Source organism: Trachypithecus francoisi, unplaced genomic scaffold (assembly GCF_009764315.1).
Source record: "Trachypithecus francoisi isolate TF-2019V2 unplaced genomic scaffold, Tfra_2.0 Lachesis_group6, whole genome shotgun sequence".
NCBI classification, from domain to species: domain Eukaryota; kingdom Metazoa; phylum Chordata; class Mammalia; order Primates; family Cercopithecidae; genus Trachypithecus; species Trachypithecus francoisi.
Genome location: NW_022681471.1, coordinates 96,614,856 through 96,632,592, shown reverse-complemented (window position 1 = coordinate 96,632,592; position 17,737 = coordinate 96,614,856). Strand labels below are relative to the sequence as shown.

The window sequence follows — 17,737 nt, the reverse complement described above, 5'->3', positions numbered from 1 at the left end:
CTGGGGTAGGAGGGGATGGTGTGAGGTCACATGGCCTGAGCCTTAGATTTTAGCATCATAACTAGAATGTTCTGTGCTATTCAACTACTGCCTCAGGGAAGAACAAACAAACAAGCAAAAATGACAGAACTTTCTTATCCAAATACCCTGTTCATTAGAGTGCTGGTTATGCTGTTAATTCATATTGTTTCAAGATGATAAACCAATTATCCTTGGTGTATTTTATGCTCTGAGTTTCTCTACTAGTGAAATGAGAGGACGAAACCACCTGCTCTCTCTGGGTCCTTGCTCCTCTCCTAGTTTATTTTTAAATACAGAGGTGTGGTATTTCCACATAAGCAGGGCTAGGGGAAAACCAGCAGGTTTTCACTGTCCAGTTGAGCCAAAGAATTGTCCCCAGAGTCTCCGCTTCTATCCGCGTATTGTGAAGACAGGGTGGTGATTCATGCCTCTATCAGTGATACCTTAATTCCCTTCTACGAGCCCTCGGGGACGAAGTCAGAGACAATTCCTCCAAGCTAGTCCTGACCAAGTGGGCAGGTCGGGCGGCCTCCACTGCATGGGTCTTATTTCTCAGTAAACATACACCATCTTCCAGTACAGACTTTGTGTTTAAAATCTGGTAGGGAAGGGACTGTGTCCTCCACAGTCTTTCACTTAGTAATTTCACTTTATAAGAAATAATTTTTCTAAAAGAAAAATGTTTATTTGCACAAAGACTGATATGATCAAAAAATGAAAAAAAAACCAAAAACCTATGTGTCTAACAATGGGAGAATTGCTAATACATTATACTTCAATAACAGCAAAGAAAAATATTACAGTCATTAGAAGTTATATTTGTAAAGATCAAGTAGAAACATGGAAATATGCTTATTATATAATGGTAGGTTAAAAAAAGACACATTCTGATTATAACTATAAAAAATTTATATGCAAATAGAGAGTGACTGGAAAACGATATATAAAAATGGAAACTACTGTGTTAGGGTGATGAGATTATGGATTTATTTTTATTTTCCAAACTTTCTACAATATCGTGTTTCTATCATAAATAGGTTTTTAAAAGTTTGTGACAGATATAGCCACATACATTGACAATTTACAAAAATGACTTCTTTAAACTCAGTATATTTAATTGCTACCGAAATTTAATTAACTTTCAAACATTACCACCTTCAAAAAGCAACTCAAATTTTTATAGCATGTCTATTTCCACCAAGTGTTGTAAAATAACTTTCTTTTTTAAAACACAGAAAAAGAGAAGTAAAATTGATGGTAATGTATTCAAGTTTACATTGCAGAACCAGAACTAGAAATCTAGGCAATATTGCTGCAGAGATCTTTTTTTCTTTTCTGTATGTTCAGTAATAAACTTAGAAATACTAAATCTGAATATAATGAGTCAAATTGTGACTCCAGGGAAACTGCCTCTTAATGTGCAACAGAAATGTCTTCAATAAAGGTAGCAAATATGATGACGCCAAATACTTCTATAAAATACATCACTTACCTCTTTGGCTCTCTGTACTGCATCACTTGGAGGATTCCTGATTTGTGGTGAAGACTTTGTGTTTATTTTGTCATACAGCTAAAAAGCAAAGAAGGAAATCCAGTAAACACTCACAATTCTTTGCTAAAATTCAGAGCTTCGTATTTATTATTTCACTAAACAATATTTTCCTTTTAAAAAGGTAGGCTGATGATTTCAGTGGGATCCTCTTGGTAATAACCTCTGAATGTTCCGTGAAACTTGTCAGAATATGAGTCTCATGGATATCTTTTCAAAAAATCGCCTTTGAATAGATGGACCAAAATTCTGTCAATGTGGCAATTTCCTTGTCATTTTAAATTCGTCAATATTTCCTCAATCACAGAGTTTGTTTCCTCTGACAGAAGGAACTTTCAATAGCTTGAATACGGAGTAAAATGAAAGAATGCTTTCTGGCCAAGGCATGTCTATACGGAGTAAAATGAAAGAATGCTTTCTGGCCAAGGCACGTCTGGAAGAATTTTCACAGAAACCTAAATCTTGGGAAAGGGCAAACCCAACTCCTTCTAGGAAGGAATGTTCTCACAAAGGTTTATGGTTGTTTTACTAGGGCTGTTCATGAACAGATCAGTGGTATCCTTCAGCAGGAAGTCAAGGACATAAACTTTTTTTCTTTTGACTCTGCAACTTCAGGGTGGAGAAGACACTGAAAAGAGAGTAAATATACGCTGGGTGCGATGGCTCATGCCTATAATCTCAGAACTTTGGGAGGCCAAAGTGGGCGGATCACCTCAGGTCAGGAGTTTGAGACCAGCCTGATCAACATGGCGAAACCCCGTCTCTACTAAAAATACAAAAAAATTTGCCAGGCATGTTGGTGGGCGCCTGTAACTCCAACTACTCGGGAGGCTGAGGCAGGAGAATCATTTGAACCTGAGGGGTAGAGGTTGCAGTGAGCCGAGGTCACGCCATTGCACTCCCGCCTGGGCAACAGAGCAAGACTCCATCTCCAAAAAAAAAAAAAAAAAAAAAAGAAACTAAATATATTTCTAAAATTCCACAAACCTAAATGATCCAAAGTTCAGCTTTCTGAAGAACACACATTTAATTCTTTAGAGAAAAATCTCTGTAGTTTAGAAATACAATTAAAATATTAATTTCTACCTCAAATAAAACGTTTCATAGTCAACAGTCTGCTTTGAAAAGTGAAAAGTTAAAGATGACCTCAGCTGGTGTGAACACTTCTATTTCCTAACTTCTCTAAAATAGGTGGGGATTTTTGTTGTCAGTTTTGTTCTCTTTTTTTTCTTCACCTACTCTGTACACCAATGCTAGGTGAGAAGTGAAATACTGACTATAAACATTCTTCAGATTACAGTCAGATTTGTTTATACTGATGCTAGATAAATTTTTATGACTTGTAAATATTTGGGCCACATCATACATAAAAATGCCTAACAAAAGCAATGTGAAGATAGAGCAGGGACAATTTTTTAAATGATGTATTAATTAAGAAAGCACTACTAAATCAGAGATTAAATAAATAGTATAAGTAGACTAGTAAAATGCTGCTCTATTTAAAACATTATATTAACATTTTAGGGAACTGGTGATTTGTGGCTGGTCCACAAAAGTTTGCTCAGATCCCTGTAAAATATATGTGGGCAGTCTCCATCTTCTGAATGCTTTCTATCTCTAAAGAAATGTCAATGTTGTAACTAGGATCATATTTTCCCACAAAAATAATGTTATAAATAGTGATTAGGTTTCCAGACTAGCCTATAAAAATGAATTGCACTGCACGCATGCAATAAAAATAGTAAAACAACAAAAAACCACCACCCAAACCCAAACAAAGTGCAAAACCAAAAAAACTATGAAACCACGAAACACACACACTACATAACATTTGCAAGATGTGTACGTTCTGGTGATCTGCTGTACAACATTGTGTCTATCATTAACAATACTGTATTGTGCACTTTTTTTTTTTTTTTTTCTTGAGACGGAGTCTCGCTTTGTCTCCCAGGCTGGAGTGCAGTGACTCAATCTCGGCTCACTGCAGCCTCTGCATCCTGGGTTCAAGCGATTCTCCTGCCTCAGCCTCCTGAGTAGCTGGGATTACAGGCACGTGCCATCATGCCCGGCTAATTTTTTTGTATTTTAAGTAGAGACGGGGTTTCACCATGTTGGCCAGGCTGGTCTCTAACTCCTAACCTTGTGATCTGCCCGCCTCGGCCTCCCAAAGTGTTGGGATTACAGGCTAGAGCCACCGTGCCCAGCCAACAATACTGTATTGTGCACTTTAAAATTTGTTGAGAGGGTAGAGCTCCTGTTAAGTGTTGTTATCACAATTAAAAAAATACATAACACTTTAAAAACACATTTAGTCATCACCTGATGTGTCATAATATTAATTATCAAGGAAAGTTTAAATAACCTAAGTGAATACATAACAATATTTTTATAAAATCTCAAACCCGGCTGGGTGCAGTGGCTCACACCTGTAATCCCAGCACTTTGGGAGGCTGAGGCAGGCAGACTGCTTGAGCCCAGGAGCTGGAGAACAGCCTGGGCAGCATGGCAAAACCCTGTCTCTGCAAAAGAAATACAAAAATTAGCCAGGCATGATGGCATATGCCTGTACTCCCAGCTACTCGGGAGGCTGAGGCAGGAGGATTGCTTGAGCTCAGAAGGTCAAGGCTGCAGTGAGCTATGATCGCATCACTGCACTCTAGTCTGCATGATAGAGCAAGACTTTGTCTCGAAAAAAATTAAAATAAAAAAAAATCTCAAACATGTTTGAGAAAAAAAAGCAAATTTAATTTGAGGCTTTACAAGTTGATAGCACTATCACTTTATAATGTCTAATTCCATGATAAACGAAGTTTTGCCTTTTTCTTGATCAAGGACTATTATCTTCAACATTTTCTTTCTTTTTTTTTTTTTTTTGAGACGGAGTCTCGCTCTGTCGCCCGGGCTGGAGTGCAGTGGCCAGATCTCAGCTCACTGCAAGCTCTGCCTCCCGGGTTCCCGCCATCCTCCTGCCTCAGCCTCCCAAGTAGCTGGGACTACAGGCGCCCACCACCTCGCCCGGCTAGTTTTTTGTATTTTTTAGTAGAGATGGGGTTTCACCGTGTTAGCCAGGATGGTCTCGATCTCCTGACCTCGTGATCCGCCCGCCTCGGCCTCCCAAAGTGCTGGGATTACAGGCTTGAGCCACCGCGCCCGGCCATCTTCAACATTTTCAACTATGATTATGGTTCGTTCCTATTTAAACATTCAATAAATGGACATCAATTTTTCTCACAAAGAAAAAATAATCCCATAACTCCCCAAATTGGAGACAATTTTTGGCCTGGTCTTACTATGTCAAATACAGTTGCTTACGTCTTATAGCTGTAATTTCTTAAGAATGTGGCAGAATCAGATGTAGTACTTACAAAACATAGATTCCTGGACCCCCCTTCAGACCTACTACATCAGAATTTAAGAAAGAGGTCCAGAAATCTGTGCTTTAATAAACTCCTTAGGTATTTGAAAATCTTATGTCCAGTGCTAACTTTTGAGAGTACTAATAGTACTACTACTTAATAGCAACAATGGTAATTACTACTTTTACTGAGCACTTACTAGATGATCGTTACTAGTCTAAACTCTTAACATATACTCATTCATTTAACTTCAAACAATCCTATGCAATTGGTTATCCCTACTATTCTCACTTTAAGATGAGAAAAATGAGGCACAGAGTGGTCAAGTGAGAACTGCTGTTCTATCCGTACAACTTCACAGATGGCACACAAGTGCCTGGAATCTCTTTTAAGGCACTGCTCCAAGGAAGATGTTCAGACCAAATTTTATTCCATACATTTGGTCTGGTCTGATCCAGTTCAATCACCTAAATTAAATTAAATTCACCTAAAGTTCAGTGGAAGTAGTGGCAGGGGGGAGTGAGGGGGAGGTGGGATGCTTAATATGAAAGGTAGATACAATGGGAAGGAATTAAAAGATGGGGCTTCTACCTGAGGTGGGGGCATTGGGCTCTGCTTCTTCTAAAAACTGCAGCTCTCAAGTCCTAGAAACTGCACCTGTCAAGCCAGTCACAGGATAGAGAGGATGGTGTCCACGTGAATACACTGTGAATCTCAGCTGCTGGTTCATCAACCAAAAGGGCAAGCAAGAACTGAAGCAAGAGGGAGTGAGGAATGGGCTTATTCTGTCACTGCCAGAGAGCAGTGACCCTTTGTTGGTTCATTCACATACCTATCCACTCAGTATTTATTGAAGTCTTACTATGTACTAAAATGCGGGGTTCTATGTACTAGGGATACAGAGATGAAAAAGATGAGAGTTCCTGTCTTCAAAGAGCTCACAAATTCCAAAAATCTGTATAACCAAAGGCCCAGAAATGTATGAAGGATTCATCCCTTTGGAGACCTGAGAGTAAGTAGTTTGGTCCCCAGCAGTATCAACTGGCAATGATCTCAGTGGGCAACCTGAAGTTGGAGACTATCTTGATGTATATGCATCATATGTCAACCTTCATTTCTCCCCACCAACTTCTATATTTTTGTCTTAGAGACTCCAAATACTTTAGTGATATCCATAGCATATACAAAGCAGTTGAGAAATATGGCAAAGCAGGTAAATAAAGTCATCAATGGAAAAAAGTTCGAATGTGATGTAACATTAAAGTGTTTAAAAACAGTAGTTAGAAACATAGTGCTTTTGGATTTCTCATTCTCATGGGTCGTCTGCATACTATATGCTGCCTGCAAGGATATGCAGGACTCAAATTTCAAATCTAGGTAGAGTTTTGCCAAGGTCTGGGGCAAGTGAGAGGTAGATGGATTCTGAGAACAAAGGAAGACTGCAGCTTGTCTTTCTTACCCTTTACCCACCCCCCAGTCCATCATATATAAAGAATATATAAAATGTTACTTGGGACCTTACCAGTAGTCTTGGACTTTCAGCTAAAGCCCAAAGCTAAGGCCAAGAAGAAGTAAATGGCACTGAACCTGCTATGAAGCTGCTAGACCACTTCTCCAGGGCTTGCTGAAAGGCAGTCAAAATGGCCCTTTCACATTCACCCCAGGACCCCTCATTCTGCCTATAGAGGCAGGAGTCTGGGATTTGTAGGAGTCACAGGACTAAGAAGAGCAAGTATTTGATTATTTCCTTCTCACTCTTGTTGGGGAAGAAAGGAGAGGGGATTGCACCCTCCCTCATACAAAGTGAAGGATGGTAGATGCCCCAAAAGAACCACACATTAGACACTGGAGGTGCCAGCCAGAAGAGCTCACTATCTCATTCTCTAGAGGGATGCTTGCTGAGTTGTAGCAACTTATAGGCCCACTTTGGTACACTAGGAAGGATCTCTGTGTGTGAGAGAGTCCTTGGGGCAGCTTGACATGTGGCATTGGGGTCCTAAGCAAAAAGAGACTGGTGCCTGCCTCTTTCATGGCTGGAGGCCGCCTGGGGCAGGCCATGCTTGTAGTGTATGTTGAGTTAAGCATGTGTGTGTTTCCCATGAGTCAAGGAGACACTGCAGAAGGCAGGCTGGCTGGAGCTATCTGGATGCAGCCCTGCCCAGGAGGACAAGAGGACTCAGAAGTAAAAAGCTATGTGGTAACCCCTGGGGTCAGGCGACGAGAACATGTTTCTGAGACCAGGTGCTGAGTATACTGAGGATGCAGAAACCACACGTCTGCAACTCAGGACAGAGCCAACCCCGGGGTGTCTGCCACACCAAGGCCATCAACAGCCAAGAGGGAACTGAATGTCTGAGGTACATTATTATAGAACATGCTGTTTAAGTGGTTCTTTTTCTTTCCCACGACCAGACTCGGGTTCTCTGACATTAGGTAACAGCCCCTAGCATGAGGCTGAGTACACAGCAGTGTTTAAGAAATGCTTCCTCTAGAAAAAATAAGTATTATATTTGGACTAGTACATAGAAATTGTAAGCAGATTTTTAAAAAATTCAGAGTAACAAAATAAACACATCAGGAGTATTTATTTCAGCTTGTTTCTTTAGGAACCAGATATTATTTCTCTTCGATCCTGCATGTGCAGTTAAAAACTTTCCCTGAAAATTAAGAAATATGTTTTGACTATATTTAATTCTTTCTTTTGTATTTCAAGTCTGACTTACTTTATACAATTTTCAAGGTAAAAGAGACCTTAGGGCTAGATGTGGTGGTTCATGCCTGTAATCCTGGCACTTGGGGAGGCCACACGAGGTAGGAAGATCACTTAAGCCCAGAATTCAACACCAACCTCGGCAAGATAATGAGACTCTGTCTCTACAAAAAATAAAAAAATTTGCTGGGTGTGGTGGTGACTGCCTGTAGTCCCAGCTACTCAAGAGGGGGAGGTGGGCGGATTCCCTGAGCCCAGGATGAGTGAACTGTGATCGTGCCACTGCACTCCAGCCTGGGTGACAGAATAAGACTCTGTTTGGGGTACAAAAAAAAAAAAAAAAAAAAAAGAGGAGACCTTAGATGTCAACATGATTCAACTCCTCCATTTTAAAAAGTCAAAAGCGGAGTTCCAGTCAGGAGAAGTGTCGTGGTCAGGGTCATACAGCCAGAGTAGCAGGGACCTGACCCTGCCCTGCTGATATGCTGTCCTTTCTCTCATCCAGATCTCCTCAGCTTGTTACTAGAATTCAGTAATACACAGTGCCTTGTGCCAGGGAGATATCTTTGGCAAATACTTGGGAAAAAAGCTGTATAAAATTCTATTTATAGGCTGCAGGGAAAAAATACACTCTATATGATTTGAAAACTATTAGCTAATCAATTACAAGCCTTGCCATGTTAAAGAATGTCAGGATTCTCACCTGAGGTGAGGAGTTCGAGACTAGCCTGGCCAACATGACAAAACCCCTCTCTACTAAAAATACAAAAATTAGCCGGGTGTGGTGGTGCACGCCTGTAGTCCCAGCTACTAGGGTAGCTGAGGCGGGAGGATCGCTTGAACCCGAGAGGCGAGATCACGCCATTGCACTCCAGCCTGGGCAACAGAGAGAGAGACTGTCTCAAGAAAAAAAAAAGAAAAAAAGAAAAAAATAGAATGTCAGGATCCTAATCCTATCCTGGCAAGATAGGAAATATTTTAGGCTTTGCAGGCCATATGGTCTCTGTCACAGCCACTAAACCCTGTTGTGTTGTGTGAGGGCGGCTGTTAATAATCCATAAATGAATGAGCATGGCTGTGTTCCAATAAAACTTTATTTACAAAAACAGGTGGCCAGCTGGATTTGGCCCGAGAGTCATAGTTTGTGAATGCCTGCTCTAGAAGCTTAAATTCAAGGTATATTGGAATGACAAAATGTATTTCCTCTTGCTATTTGCTTTCCTGAAATTTGAAGATATCAGGTATATTTGTAAAGCTGAGGTGTGAAGGGGGAGGAAGAGAGAAGGAAGAATGTTAATAAACTATCCCCAGAGGGAAAACAAGAATGAATCTGTTACTGTTTACTCTCTTTTTCTTTTCTTTTTTTTTTTTTTTTTTGAGATGGAGTCTCGCTCTGTACCCAGGGTGGAGTGCAGTGGCGCAATCTCGGCTCACTGCAACCTCCACCTCATGGGTTCATGTCATTCTCCTGCCTCAGCCTCCTGAGTAGCTGGGACTACAGGCGCCCACGACCAGGCCCGGCTAATTTTTTTTTTCGTATTTTTAGTAGAGACGGAGTTTCACCGTGTTAGGCAGGATGGTCTCGATCTCCTGACCTCCTGATCCACCTGTCTTGGCCTCCCAAAGTGCTGGGATTACAGGCGTGAGCCACTGCGCCCAGCCTTGTTTACTCTCTTTTTCTAATGAAATTACCATTACGCAAATTCAGCACTTTTTATTAAAAAACAAAACAAAACAAAACAAAAAAACACACTCATACAACACCAGGGCAAAACAAGGAAATGTGAACAGCTGTAAGGGAAACAGACTGTCTCATATTGTCTCACTCACAGATAGGCCTGCTCTCTGCAAATCTCTGGCACTGAGTCAGATATGACCACACATAGCTACACTGACACGCTTCATTCATCTTTCTGTCTTAGGAAGTGTCGCCACAGTTCTGTAAAGAGACCACATTCTACATTTGACATGGGTTGTTTCAAATGAAGCACAATAAACTTGGTGGTGATATTAAATTCAAATCTCCTGAGACTGTACTTTCAAACATAAGAATCATAAGAATGATGAAATCGGTTAATACTGTCACCTTTTATTTACATTCAAAGCACTAAATCAAGTTTCATTTTTTATCATACTCCATTATATCACATTATCTTCTGATTTCTTAGTTCTCAAATAGAAACCTTTGTTTGGCTCATAGTTTATGTGCAGTATTTATCAAGATCAACATTTAAAATGGAATGCATGGTAAGAAGCTATAAAATAATTATCACTGAGTTGTATGTCCCACTAAATTTTTTTCGCACAGAGAAAACCAAATCTAAGGACCAGAATGTATATTGGTTTGGACAAGTTTATAACTTTTGCAACTATACTGTAGGCATAGGCTTGTAGGGTTGCAAAGAACACTGATGTTCATAAGCAACCATCATCTTATCACTTACAGATACTGAAGAAGTTTCCTGCTGGAAAAGAATTAAAGTTTGCAAGAGTCAAATATTTAGCTGCAAAGTATTTAATGAATGTGTCTGTGATGATCCTAATAAAACAGATAATAACAGTGTGCACAGAATTACACTGTGTAGCAATAATGAACACTGAAATAACTTGTTCTGAAAACACAGACTATCTTATTAAGAACTTTCTTCACAGTTTCTGTGAATTATGTGGATAAATAGGAACAAAGTTCCAATGTCACATCTTTTCAGCGAACTGAGCAGATCAGCTATCAATACATAACAGGTATTTTCTCATATACATTTGAAATCCAGCAAAATACTAGGGAAAGCTGATTTAATATTGAAACACAGGGAACTGATATTCAATTACTGTACTGGAACTGATTTTCTGAAGTTGGAGATCACAGAAAACTTTGTAAGATCTAAAAATCTATTTTTCTTGCTCAAGTTTACATATAAACTTGTTGAGGCCAGGTGCAGTGGCTTGCATCTGTCATCCCAGCACCTTGGGAGGCCGAGGTGGGCAGATAGCTTGAGGATAGGCGTTTGAGAACAGTCTGGACCACATGTGGAAACCTCGTCTCTACCAAAAATACAAAAATTAGCCAGGCGTAGTGGCACACTCCTATAAACCCAGCTACTTGGGGGGCTGAGGTGGGAGGATTGCCTGAGCCTGGAAGGTCGAAGCTGCAATGCTCTATGACTGCATGACCGCACTCCAGCCAGAGTGACAGAGTGAGACCCTGTCTCACTCACACACACCACACACACACACACACACACACACACACAAAGTCCTTTCAAAGATCCTTGGCATCATTAAATATGTAGTTCAAGCTTGGAGAACAGCAGTGTATTCAGCAGTGGCCTAAAGATTGCATGATGGGCAACATAAGCGTGAAAGAAACATTGCAAAATTTAAAATGGCATTTTCAAAAACTTAAGGAGCTACAATTAAACACTAGGAAGAACTTTTTTCTTTCTTTTTTTTTTTTTTGAGACGGAGTCTCGCTCTGTCACCTAGGATGGAGTGCAATGGCACGATCTTGGCTTACTGCAACCTCTGCCTCCGGGGTTCAAGTGATTCTCCTGCCTCAGCCTCCTGAGTAGACGGGATTACAGGCATGCACCACCACTCTCGGCTAATTTTTGTATTTTATTTTATTTTTTTAGTAGAGACGGGGTTTCACCATGTTGGACAGGCTGGTCTTGAACTCCTGACCTCAGGTGATCCACCCACCTCGGCCTCCCAAAGTGTTAGGATTACAGGCGTGAGCCACGGCACCTGGCTGGAAGACCTTCTATAACCTGTCCTTCTTACAAATCTAAACACAGTTTTGTACCACTGGGACATTACAAGTTACAAAAAGAAATCAAAATCACTCAGGCCATTTTTCTTTTTTGAGGTACAAAGAATGCCTCTCCTACCTGCACCAAAAATTGTTTTTCTTGAAATCTTATATCTGCAAAATTTCTAAAAATCAATTTATTTTAAATAGTTGAAAGCACTCAAATAATAGTCATACAGATGATTATCTGCATGGAGATAGCAAACTCCATTCATTTGAAGGTAATTCATTTGAAGATTCATTTCATTCATTTTGAAGATTTCATAAATCTTAAACTAAATTTGTTTCTCATCTTAAAAAGTGTGTAAATTCCTAAATCTAGTCACTGAAATCAAGGAGCAAGAGTTCCACCCTGGAATTTAGATTTTCCCTGGACTAAGGTTCAGGGCTGCTCCCAATACCATGGCCCAGTTTGTACTACATAACTCAAGTTGAGGATGGACGTGTAATGGACAACTGCTTACTGTATTTAGCGGCCAATAAGAATGTTCCTGGATGCTCTTGAGTTTGGTGTTCCAGCTTTAGTTTAATAGCTTAGCAGTGAAATGCTAGCTTAAATCAAGTTTTAGTAAAATCATGATGGAGAATATATCCTTACTTGAAGGTGCAAGAAGGAGTGCAGCTGGCCTAGTAATACGCTACTCTAAATCCATTATTAACGTTTCCTTCTGTTAGCAAAAAAGGCAATTAAAAAATCAGTACATCTGGGCCAATACAAGATTTCCTGAAAAAGCTGCAAAAATCCTTTGGATCTTGACAGCAAAAGAACCTCTAAGGAGGCCCTTGTTTTGTTTAGCTTTTATTTGTCTGTATACAGGGCTGCTTTTGTTCCAATCTTATTAGAACATTGCACTTACAGGGATTTATTTTTGAATTCAAGAAATTAAGACTTGCTTGAACTCCTAGTTCAATCCAAGAAGACTGTGCCTTTGGTGGCCTAACAACATAGGCCAGTGTGGCAGATTTCTGGTCAGTGGCAGCTATTTCTGAGAAACTCAAAACACTGGCCTCAGATGACCTAGCTTGACTGTTCTCTATGCCTTTTTCAAGTGGGCAAATAACTCTAAAATTAAGCCCTGTAAAACACAAATCATAATGCCTATTCTTGAGCAAAGGAAAGCATGAGGAAAAAAAAACCAGTTACATGATATAATATAGGCAGATTTTATTTTGTTTTAATAAAATCTGAAATACGGTACTTTTTAGTATCAGATACAAGAGCTTGCCCAACTATGAGAAATTTTCACTATGATATTAATTTCCTTTCTATTTTTTTAAAGTGTTAAAGTCACATTTCCTAGCTTGGCTCTTCTTAAGCAACTACAAGAGTTAAATGATATTTACATTAATTGAACATACCATTATTAATGTGCTGCTTTAAAAGATAACATTTATGTTACATTAGGTGTGTCAGATAATATTTTATTTAATTATTTTTGGCTTTTGCTAGCATTTTTATTTTGCATAGGTAAACACCAAGCATTTGTACTTGGTGTAGCTGTAGCAAAAATGAATTTCTGTCATGAAAAATTTAAAGAGAATAACACAAAGGCAGTCTGGCAGAAGAGTTTTATGAGATAATGTTTGAAGGGCCACAAAGAGAAGAAAACAGCTATGTTCTTGGATTATGAATGCTGCAAGCCACTCCATCGAACATTCTTTAACTGAGCATATCACATTCCTTTCTAGGGGGAAACCCCTCCTTTCCTTGAGAATAGCACAAAGAAGAATCAGTGCTTGTTGTACTTTGAAGGCTTTCTGCAAATTCCTTTGCCTTTTGGTAAAGTTGATCATGGTGTCATAAAAAGAGAATGGCACTCAGTGGGTAACACTGGTACTGGTGACAAGCTGATTCATTATTCTTGGTATTCTAGGGTAAATTCTAAACCTCGCTTTAAGATGTAATTTATCTGAACAAATAACGGAACTGGAAGGACTCCCGTAGTCATTAATACTTTCAGTGGAAATCACACATTCCTTCACACAGATGTACAGCATAAGACCTAACTTGCAACCTAGAAAGAGTAATTGTGTGGAGATGGAACGAGGCAGAATTGCCTACTATTAGACAGTCTTATTCTGAGAATTTGGTTTTTCCTAGCACATAATTATCAACCACAAAACATCAATATTGGATGAGTAGACAAACAAAATGTGGTATACACGCACGATGGAATATTACTCAGCCTTAAAAAGGAAGAAAATTCTAACACATGCTACAACATGGATGAACCCTGAAGATATCATGCTAAATGAAATAAGCCAGACACAAAAGGGCAAATACTGGATGATTTCACTTATATACGTGGTACCTAGAGTAGTCAAATTCATAGGGACAGAAAGTAGAAGGGTGGTTGCCAGGGGCTAAGGAGAGGGGTGAATGGGAGTATTTAATGGGTATAGACATTTAGTTGGGGAAGATGAAAGAGTTCTGGAGATGGATAGTGCTGATGGTTGTATAACAATGTGAATATACTTAATGTCATTGAACTGTACACTTAAACATGGTTCAAGTGGCAAATTTTATGTTATATATATTTTACCACAATAAAAAAGACCAAAAATTGATGTTAAAAAAGTGTCAAAAAGCTGTGAATTTTTGGAAATGGCAAATATGTACTTGAATGTAGAAGGAATGAACTAAAATAAGTTGCTCTGAGGTGTCTTCCATATTGAAAATATATAAAATTATGTAATTCACAACATTTTCAAACAAAAAACACAATTTGGACTTCTTCCATAAGGCACAACTACACGCTGGTTAATAAAGCAGTTCTTGGGAGAAAAAACCATATTTAGTATTTTTGAATCCGTGGTAAATTCTTAGCCACAAAGCTAAATTTTAATTTAGTGTAATGGCCCTGTGAAATCTAGTGGGATGACAGTAAATTTATATAGTTGTACAACCACCATCTCAATCCAGTTTTAGAACATTTCCTTAATCCCCCCAAATTCCCTTGTGTCACATCTAAGAACTCTTTGCCTAACCCAAGGTAATGAAGATTTACTCCTATATTCTTTTAAAAGTTTTATAGTTTTAAGTTCTTAAAGTGAATCTATGATCCATTTTGAGGCAATTTTCTTTTGTGTATGGTATGAGACAGGGTCTAAGTTCATTTCTTGCGTATGGATCTCCAACTGCTCCAGGACCACTTGAAAAAAAAAAACACTATCCCCTTTTCCATGTAATTGCATTGGCAATCTTGTTGGAAAACAATTGACCATAAATATGAGGGTTTATTTCTAGACTCTTTTCTGTTTCAGTGATCTGTATATCTATCCTTATGCCAACACCATACTATTTTGATTATTGTAGCCTTATAGGAAGTTTTGAAATCAGTTATCCAATTTTTTTCTTTTACAAAATTGTTTTGGCATTTCCACATAAATTGTAGGATCACCTTGTTGACTTCTACAAAGAAATCCTACTGGGAATGTTGATAGGGACTGCACTGAATCTATAGATCAATGTGGAGAAAAACACTATCTTAACAATATTAAGTCCTCCATTCCAACAGTATATTTCTGTTCATTTATTTAGATCTTTCTTTCGCAGCATTTATTAGTTTTCAGTATGCAAACCCTATATTATTTGTTTGATTTATTCCTATTTTATTCTTTTTATAATATTGTGAGTATTTGTTTAACTTTATTTTTGGGTTATTTTTTGCTCATATATAGAAATTTAGATAATGTGTGTATATTCGTTTTGTATCTTGTGACCTTGCTAAGCTTGCCTGTAATGCTATTAGATTTTTTGTGGATTCCTTAGTATTTTCTACATGCAAGATAACATCTCTGGGAAAGGATGATTTAACTTCTTCATTTCCAATCTTCATGCCTTGAATTTCTTTTTCTTGTCTTAACTGCACTGGCCAGAGTCTCCGGGACAATAGTGAATAGAAGTGGGGAGTGGACAATCCTCATCTTGTTCCTGGTTGTATCAGTTTTCTATTGCTGCTTAATAAAGAACCATATGCTTAGTGGCTTTTTTTTTTTTTTTTTTGCTAAGCTTATTGACATTTATTTACATTAAGAAAGAAGAAAAAATACTTTGAGGATATTCACAACATATGGTATTTCTAGCTTTCAGGTATTTTGTTTCATGCAGTACTTTTACACTGACAATAATACTTCAAAACACGGAGGGAAACAGATATGGGAGGTTTTGCCCATCCAGTTAGAAAACAGTGGAGAGACACTCAAATTTAAAGTGAGCAGCAATGCACTTCAGTCTACAGCCCCAGGAGCCAAGAAGCACAAAGACCACCACAACTGGGCAGGGGCCCACTATCCAGCTGGTTTCGTAATTGCCAAAGCTGACTCTTGAGACTGGACGGGGCCCTGAGAAATTACTAGTAGCTCATCCTCTGAAGGTCCTCAGATAGGCTTTATTATTCTAGACATTTAAATGCAAATTGACTGGACTACAAATTCTTGGGAAACTTAGCTTTGGCATTTCCTGATTGGCAATCTCTTTAAATATCCAAATCTAACATTGTATTTAACTTACTTCTCAGACCCCAAATTGCTCAAAAACATTATCACTAGATTATTGTAGAAGTTCCATCTTTTCCTTTAGGAAATTTCTGAGTTCTAAAAATAAGCTCTTCTAAATATGGCTACTAATTTAATGTCATCTCAAAAAAGCAAAATAGTAAATCAAGAATTGTAGTTTTCCATGGCTAACTCCAGGCCAGAGGGAAAAATGCTAACTCTCCCTAAACAGTAAAAAATTATAATAAAGATGTTGGCCATACAAAATATGAAAGATTCCAAGTATCAGTTAATTGCTAATGAAATATTTAAAAGTTACTAAGTCTATTATAAAAATCTACTTATAAATTAATATTATAAAGACTTCTAAATTAATTGCTACTGCAATTTAAAAAATCCATCAATAAATTGCTATATTAATCTAATCACCCATTATATTTTCAGAAACCATAATTTTGAGACTTCCCACAAAAATAATCTTAATAGGTGCGGCATTTACTATGGAAACAGCAGTGAGTAACAAATGCTAACAGCTGTTCAGAGGTATGACAGATGCCCAGTTAATGTTTAAAACTTAGTTGTCAAAGTTTGGCAGAGAGATGTGTCATTTAACAATGTTTTGTAACACTGGTGATTTACAAACTAAATAGTTATTCTTTTTTTTTTTTTTTTTAATTCTTTTTTTTTGAGACGGAGTATTGCTCTGTCGCCCAGGCTGGAGTGCAGTGGCCGGATCTCCGCTCACTGCAAGCTCCGCCTCCCGGGTTTACCCCGTTCTCCTGCCTTAGCCTCCCAAGTAGCTGGGAATACAGGCGCCCGCCACTGCGCCCGGCTAATTTTTTGTATTTTTAGTAGAGACGGGTTTCACCGTGTTAACCAGGATGGTCTCGATCTCCTGACCTCGTGATCCGCCCGTCTTGGCCTTCCAAAGTGCTGGGATTACAGGCTTGAGCCACCGTGCCCGGCCTAAACAGTTATTCTTTTAATAGGAAAATTTATACTAGAAACTGAGAAGACTGAAAACTACTACCAAATAATATTTGTGAAATGTTTTTTATCTGAAACACGTGGTTTTTCAGTCCATCAAAAACTCACCCACCCACTGACCTTTCAGTGTATCACATACAGATTACAACCCTAACTGATTCAAAGTATCATTACAAGACATAAATAACACTTTAACACACCAATTTCCAAGAAAGTATAATTAATGGATGACAGGGTAACATTCATTATTTTATATTAGATTTGTGTAATTTGCACTCACATGTAAAGAATTAATTCAGGGTTAAATCAGTTTTCCATGCTGTACTGGGTTGAATATTGTCCTTCACTCAAAATTTATGTTTACCCAGAACTACAGAAGGTGACCTTATTTGGAAATAAGTGTCTTTGGAGATGTAATTAATTACGATGATGTCATACTGGATTAGGGTGTCCAATGACTGGTGTCCTTCTAAGAAGGTCATATAAATACACAGACACACACGCACAGAGAATGACATGTGATGACGGAAGCAGAGACTGGAATGATGCATCTATGAGTCAAGGAACGCCAAGGATTGCAGGCAACCACCAGAAACTGGAAGAGACAAGGAAGGATTCTTCCCTGCATCCTCTGGAGGGAGCATGCCCCTGCCAACTCCTTGATTTAGGACTTTCCAGCCTCCAGAACTATGAGAGAGTCAATTTCTGTTGTTTTAAGCCACACAACTTGTGGTATTTTGTTATGGCAGTCCTAGCAGACTAATGTCAAATTGTACTTTACTAATTGATCTATACATTTCATATGAAGA

General features: G+C 38.6%; 1 protein-coding gene across 11 annotated transcripts in view; it reads right to left on the bottom strand.

The window, feature by feature from the left end:
• Nucleotides 1-17,737, bottom strand: part of CASK (calcium/calmodulin dependent serine protein kinase) — a 401,591-nt gene that overhangs the window by 72,514 nt on the left and 311,340 nt on the right. For all 11 annotated transcript variants that reach the window (XM_033201840.1, XM_033201843.1, XM_033201848.1 and 8 more), the window contains exon 12: nucleotides 1,514-1,591. In XM_033201840.1, the coding sequence (XP_033057731.1) occupies nucleotides 1,514-1,591 (78 nt within the window). The remainder of the gene's footprint in view (nucleotides 1-1,513; nucleotides 1,592-17,737) is intronic.